Below are 6,039 nucleotides of genomic sequence, written 5' to 3'. Positions count from 1 at the left end.
TAACGCCCTACTTTTGAAAGTCGTTATATGGACAAAAAAAAAAAAAATAGCAATTTTCAATATTTTTCGCCAAAACACGCTGAGCAATATAGTGCTTCGACATTCTAAATTTGTATCAAACATTAGGTTCCGCCACGGTAATATTTTGAATGCCTTCCCGTATAATTGCCTCTGCGAAAATTGAATGCTTATACGATAAGAAGATGTAATTTTCCAAATTTCATGGTGAAAATTGGTTCACAAAGGTATATTACCAAAAAGCCAACCTTACCGAATTTAGATTAAGTAGATTACTATTTTTTGGATACCACTGCACATAAGGATTCTGGGGAAATGCAAACCCTTATATACCTGATTGTTAATGTTTTGTGATGAAAACTTCTTCCTGAAAGTAATTTGACATAAAAAATAGGCGGACCAAGTTTGACCCACATGAGGCCTCACTTTCACATAAAATTTTTCATGAATAGTAAGCCCTTCAGCAAAATGTTTTTAATTTTTATGCGTTTACGATTAAATTTGGACCATAGCAGTAATTTAATAAAAAAAATTAGCAGTAACGAATTTGGATCGCATCGGTCTATTTTTTAGACTCTAACGTATAAAGTTGTTATCATGGAAGGCAAGCTATTAAATGGAAATAAAGTGTAATTTTTAATTTTTTTTATGACGAAAAATGAAAAATATTAACATTTCTTGGGAAGTAAGTTAAGTTTGCTAAATTTGAATCATGTCATGTAATGTCTTGTTCATTCTCCAATATGGGGGCTCTCATGGGAACTAAGTCTTTGCATGAAATTGATGTGTAATTTTTGGCGTCTTATCACCGAAATGACTGAATAGCTGTATGCGATGAACTGCGGTGTAGGGTAACTAATGTTCGCCTTTATCCAAGTATGATATTCTTACTTGTTATTTTTAATTTTTACTTCTTTTTTAAAAGGATAAAAAATTTTTAGAGCAAGCTTAGCAAACTGCTGCTTATTTTATTTATTTATTTATTTATTTATTTTTTTCCTTTTGGTTTTCTTACTCTTTTAGGTTGGTCGTGAAGTAGCACATCCTGGTGTAGCTAATGATTTCGACGAAGAAGATGCCAAAAAATATTATACCTACTATCAATGGGTTTGCTTTGTACTCTTCTTCCAGGTAAATTTTCATTTATATGCATTTATGCGAACTACACATTCGTTTTTATTGCCTTAGCAAAAGAAAAGAAGACAACAAAATTGCAACTTTTAAACAAACATAAATAAATTCATGGTAACAAGTTTAATTATGAGTCTGTAAACTACAATTATGGTCAGAACCGCATATCATCTGATTCGCATAAACGCAAACCTTAAATGGATGTGTGTACGTGTATGTGTATTGTATGCTTATTTGCAAACATGTGCGTCCAGAATAATGTCAAACATTCATTAAACCGTGTCAGAAAGTAACAAAGCATAAAAGTGACTATAAATAAAAAAAAATAAAAAAAAATCTTTTTCAGAAAATTTTCATTTAAATGGAAAGTAAGATTCAGTCCTTATATTGGGCACGCTGTGGTAAGAGGTGGCCTGTTTGGTGAATTCGTTGCTGCATTAGTTTACTGAAAGTATTTGCTCTCATTATATGCTGCGACTGTTTCCCCAATACTTGATATTACTTTATAGTCGATCCACTTTTTAACGATAATACGCGAAAGATAAATTTTACAACATAATGGGTAGTGCGACAATGATCATATTCGCGTTAACCACTATATTCACTTCTTTCATTGAACTGTGTACCTTATTTTATTCGAGTCGCTTTGGTTGCTTCAAACTTCTTCTTCGTTATTAACTACAATCACCTTTTAAATGTCCTTTAAATGGGGAATTCTTAACATACACTCAACATTTTTTTACACGATACATACTTTTCTTAGAAAACCATGCAAAAAAAAAATCATATTAAAGAATACCCTACGACCTATGGTAATTTTGGGGATATTTTCCGCAACTTGAAAAAATCGTGTAAAATGAAAAAAATTGTAAATATTTTCAAAAAAAATCGTGCAAAAAAAGTAATAATAATTGGGAGAATTTAATTGCCAAAATTGGATCTGATCTCATATTGAATATCGTCTCCGTAAACCTACAAGCATTGTCAACTTTTCAAATCTGATTGAAGGAAAGAACGCTTCATAGAATGCCGATTATGATGATTATTATTATTATGATTGCGATGGTACGCGGTGCGCACGCGGAGGAAGTCTTCCGAAAAATCAAAACAAGACACTTTCAACTTTGATCACGAAAGATTTATTTAATAATATCAGATGAGAGTCCAAAAATTTCATTAGTAAATCAAATTCAAATCAAATTTGATGTTGCAGCCAAAAATTTCTGAAATCGTATGATTTTTAGTGTAAAACATGCTTTTTAGAGACGATCTCGCAATGCCAAATATGTCGTCTCATACTATCAGCTTTTAGTGTTTTTTACTTATTTTTTAAGTCTTTTTTGTTACCCAACGTTAGAAATTTCTTTTTTTACTGATAATTTTGTAAATTGAAATTATGAACATACACACGCACACACGTGCACACACAGCCACAGGCACATAAACATGGCGAGACAAGAGCAATTAAATTATATGCATACGCGTATAGCGTTTTGTCGTAATTTTTTTTTTTTTTTTTTTTTTGAGCTTAGCTTAACGAACTCCACATTGGTCTTTATTGTACGCTGAAATAGTTTCAATTCTATCTCAATTGAGTTTAATTAGAGTTTTGTGCTTTTGCCTTTTATTATGTTATATTGTGTTTTATATACATATATATATATATATATATATATTTTACATATTATATATAAAGAATGACAAACGCATTCGCTGTCATGTACATAAAAATGTTTTTAAAACAAGAACATTTTCAACCTTCTAAGTGATTCAGGGCACACTCTCTCAGTTGGTATTTAAAATGCACGCGGTAGATATATAGTATCTATCCATGTCTTCAGGCGTTTTTCTATACTTTGTTCGTTCGTCATTATGACTGTGAAGTTAATTTTTTTGCTTTTTTTCTAAACTAACATATCACTCAATAAGTCTCCGGTCTGGCAAATATATTTCTACACTGTTGAGAGTATAGTATCTATCCATGTCTTCAGGCGTTTTTCTATACTTTGTTCGTTCGCCATTATGACTGTGAAGTTAATTTTTTTGCTTTTTTTCTAAACTAACATATCACTCAATAAGTCTCCGGTCTGGCAAATATATTTCTACACTGTTGAGAGACCCATATGATTTTTTAGATAGCATCAGCACCGTCAAACGAAACATGTCAAAATTTCACAATATTCTCACAATTAATTTACAGGTTGCAATGATTTTAGTTACGCTGCTCTTGTAATTTTCAAAACAGTGGAAAAACACAAGTTCCGTATATAGATTAAACTATTACTTTTTAGAGAGATAATTTGAAACAATTTATGACGACTCTTTTAAAGAAAATCGTCTTGATACCCACGATGCTGAACGCTTTGGTCGCCCGAGATCGTCTGGGAAGAAATCCACCAAGCCCCAAGTGACAAAATTTTTTTTTTATTTTCAATGCTTTTCCTTTGACGTTTCCTGCTTTTTACTCATAAGGTAAACGAGAGATAATGTTGGAAACTATTTCGTATATTCCTCAAGTAAAGGTCTGCTATTCATACAAAAATTCATAAATTGGAAAACTAATATGGCAGACAACGCGTTTTGGTGAATTAATTTTTTCTTAGTAATACTAGTGGTACGGTCATCAAATAGAAGGGCTTCTAGAATAGAAGGCTACAAGATGAGTGCGTTGATTCTAAACTAATTACGATGGACGTCACCACGTGATGGATTAATTTTTCTTAATGAGACCTTTTAGTGAAGTGAAAGGTGAAAGGCAAAATTTTATCTCAGGTGGTTATGCGAGATTCGGCCCCAGCTAAATACAACTTTCTTGCTTGCATTATTTGCTTATAATAATTGCTTATCGACAGCTCAACGAATCTCAGTGACCGAAGAACGAGCGTACATTGCAACTTACCCTAATAATTGTAATTGGCATTAGCGCACCATAGAGGAAAGCTCGACCAACGCAATTTAAATCCATGCTTACAAAAAAAGTGTTTGTAGAAGTGTATTATCCTTCGATAAAAATTATATTAGACATCACCCGATAAGTTCATAAGATAACAGTTTTAGTTTTATTGAATAATGAAAAAATTTTAATTTCGTATATATGTAGCATAACACACACCCATTAAATAACTGTAGCTAATAAACTAATGGTTGGCCTGTCATGAAACTTTCAAACATTTCATTGGAACGTTATATCTAACTTAGAAAATCATATGGCTGGGTCAATAGCCATTCTACGAACTTATTGAGCGATGTAATAAACGTAATTCCAGCTTTAATATGTATTTAATTCCTCGAGTGATACATATAAACAATAAATTTAAAAATTATTTTTTGCTTTCTAATCCACATATACACACGCACACACACACAGAATACGTTGCGTTTATGTTATTGGACGATATGATGGGCTAAAGAAATCAATGATAATATTGTATAGTGACACCAAGTGAATGATGATCTTTGTTGATGAACCGTATAAATAAATATCAATGTGTGCGTGTGTGCTTTTCTTTTTGTCTTTTTTTTGCTTTTGAATTAAACTCATAATTAAGTGCTGCCTATTTTTAGGCTATAGCTTGTTATACGCCGAAATTTCTCTGGGATAAATTTGAAGGCGGTCTGATGCGTATGATCGTTATGGGTCTCAATATAACAATTTGTACAACAGAAGAGAAATATGCCAAGAAAGAAGCTCTACTGGATTACCTAAGTAAACATATTAAGGTAAATGCAGTCATCAAGTTTAATCCTATTTTTTTAATAATCAAAAACATTTCCAATAATATATAGCGTCATAAAATGTATGCTTTACGGTACTGGTTATGCGAGGTGTTATGCTTCGTTAACATTATCGTGCAAATGTATATAATGAATCGTTTCTTCGATGGCGAATTCTTATCATACGGTACCCGTATTATGCAATTATCCGATGTGCCACAGGAGCAGCGTTTCGATCCAATGGTTTACGTGTTTCCACGTGTCACTAAGTGCATCTTTCATAAATATGGCTCATCCGGTTCACTGCAAAAACACGATTCCCTATGTATACTGCCGTTAAATATTGTCAATGAGAAAACTTATGTCTTTATATGGTTTTGGTATATGATATTATTATTCTTATTGGCGGGATTAATCATTTTCCGGTAAGTTGTACATTCTATGAAAGGAAAAGAAAAACAATTTATGATAAAGACATGTGTGTGTGTGTGTGTATTTATTTATTTATTCATTTATTTGCAGAGCTGTTATTATTTTATTGCCCAATTTTCGGCCACGTTTATTACATGCTCGTAATCGTATGATAAGCTTGGAGACTTGCCGCATCTTATCGGAAAGACTAGATATCGGTGATTGGTGGCTAATTTATATGTTGGGCTGCAATCTTGATCCTATGATTTACAAAGAGGTTATGAATGAATTCTCCAAAGATTTGGAACCATCTGCTAATAAATAATACCTACAACTATAGTCCCTATCCCTTCCAAAAAGCAAAAAATTACGAATTCCATAATGCTATGTGAGTGAACATAGTTCTGTGATGAAGAAAACCAACAAACAAATGAATTTTTTTACGAATACTTCAGGCTTCAGGCTTCCCATATATATATAAATACATATATATAAATGTATGTATATATATATATATATCCAATCAAATGACCCCAACTCGCAAAACATTATGAATTAATTATATATATAATGCTTGTATACATATGCATATGTACTAGCACTGCAATGATCACAATTTGAATTTTTTTTTTTAATTTTATTTAATTTAATTAAATTTAATGTAATTTAATTAAATCGATTAATTTAATTAGTATTTTCTACTATCATTCTGTTTAAATGGAAAGCTTTTAGTTCATTATCATCTTTGAAGCTTTCAATCGTATG

General features: G+C 31.7%; 1 protein-coding gene across 1 annotated transcript; it reads left to right on the top strand.

The window, feature by feature from the left end:
• Nucleotides 1–1,019: 1,019 nt before the first annotated feature.
• On the top strand, nucleotides 1,020–5,641 carry LOC119644168 (innexin inx1-like). Its single transcript, XM_038043692.1, has 4 exons — nucleotides 1,020–1,149; nucleotides 4,714–4,869; nucleotides 4,936–5,288; nucleotides 5,386–5,641. The coding sequence occupies exons 2-4, from the start codon at nucleotides 4,768–4,770 to the stop codon at nucleotides 5,597–5,599; spliced, it is 669 nt and encodes a 222-aa protein (XP_037899620.1). The 5' UTR covers nucleotides 1,020–1,149; nucleotides 4,714–4,767; the 3' UTR covers nucleotides 5,600–5,641.
• The last annotated feature ends 398 nt before the right edge of the window (nucleotides 5,642–6,039 follow it).

This window comes from Glossina fuscipes, unplaced genomic scaffold (genome assembly GCF_014805625.2).
Source record: "Glossina fuscipes isolate IAEA_lab_2018 unplaced genomic scaffold, Yale_Gfus_2 93962, whole genome shotgun sequence".
NCBI lineage: Eukaryota > Metazoa > Arthropoda > Insecta > Diptera > Glossinidae > Glossina > Glossina fuscipes.
This window is presented reverse-complemented; position numbering and strand designations above follow the sequence as displayed.

Coding starts and splice junctions, on each gene's coding strand:
- LOC119644168 (XM_038043692.1), top strand. CDS start 4,768: ATGCGTATGATCGTTATGGGTCTCAATATAACAATTTGTACAACAGAA. Junction 4,870..4,935: donor ACCTAAGTAAACATATTAAG/GTAAATGCAGTC, acceptor AATAATATATAG/CGTCATAAAATGTATGCTTT. Junction 5,289..5,385: donor GCGGGATTAATCATTTTCCG/GTAAGTTGTACA, acceptor ATTTATTTGCAG/AGCTGTTATTATTTTATTGC.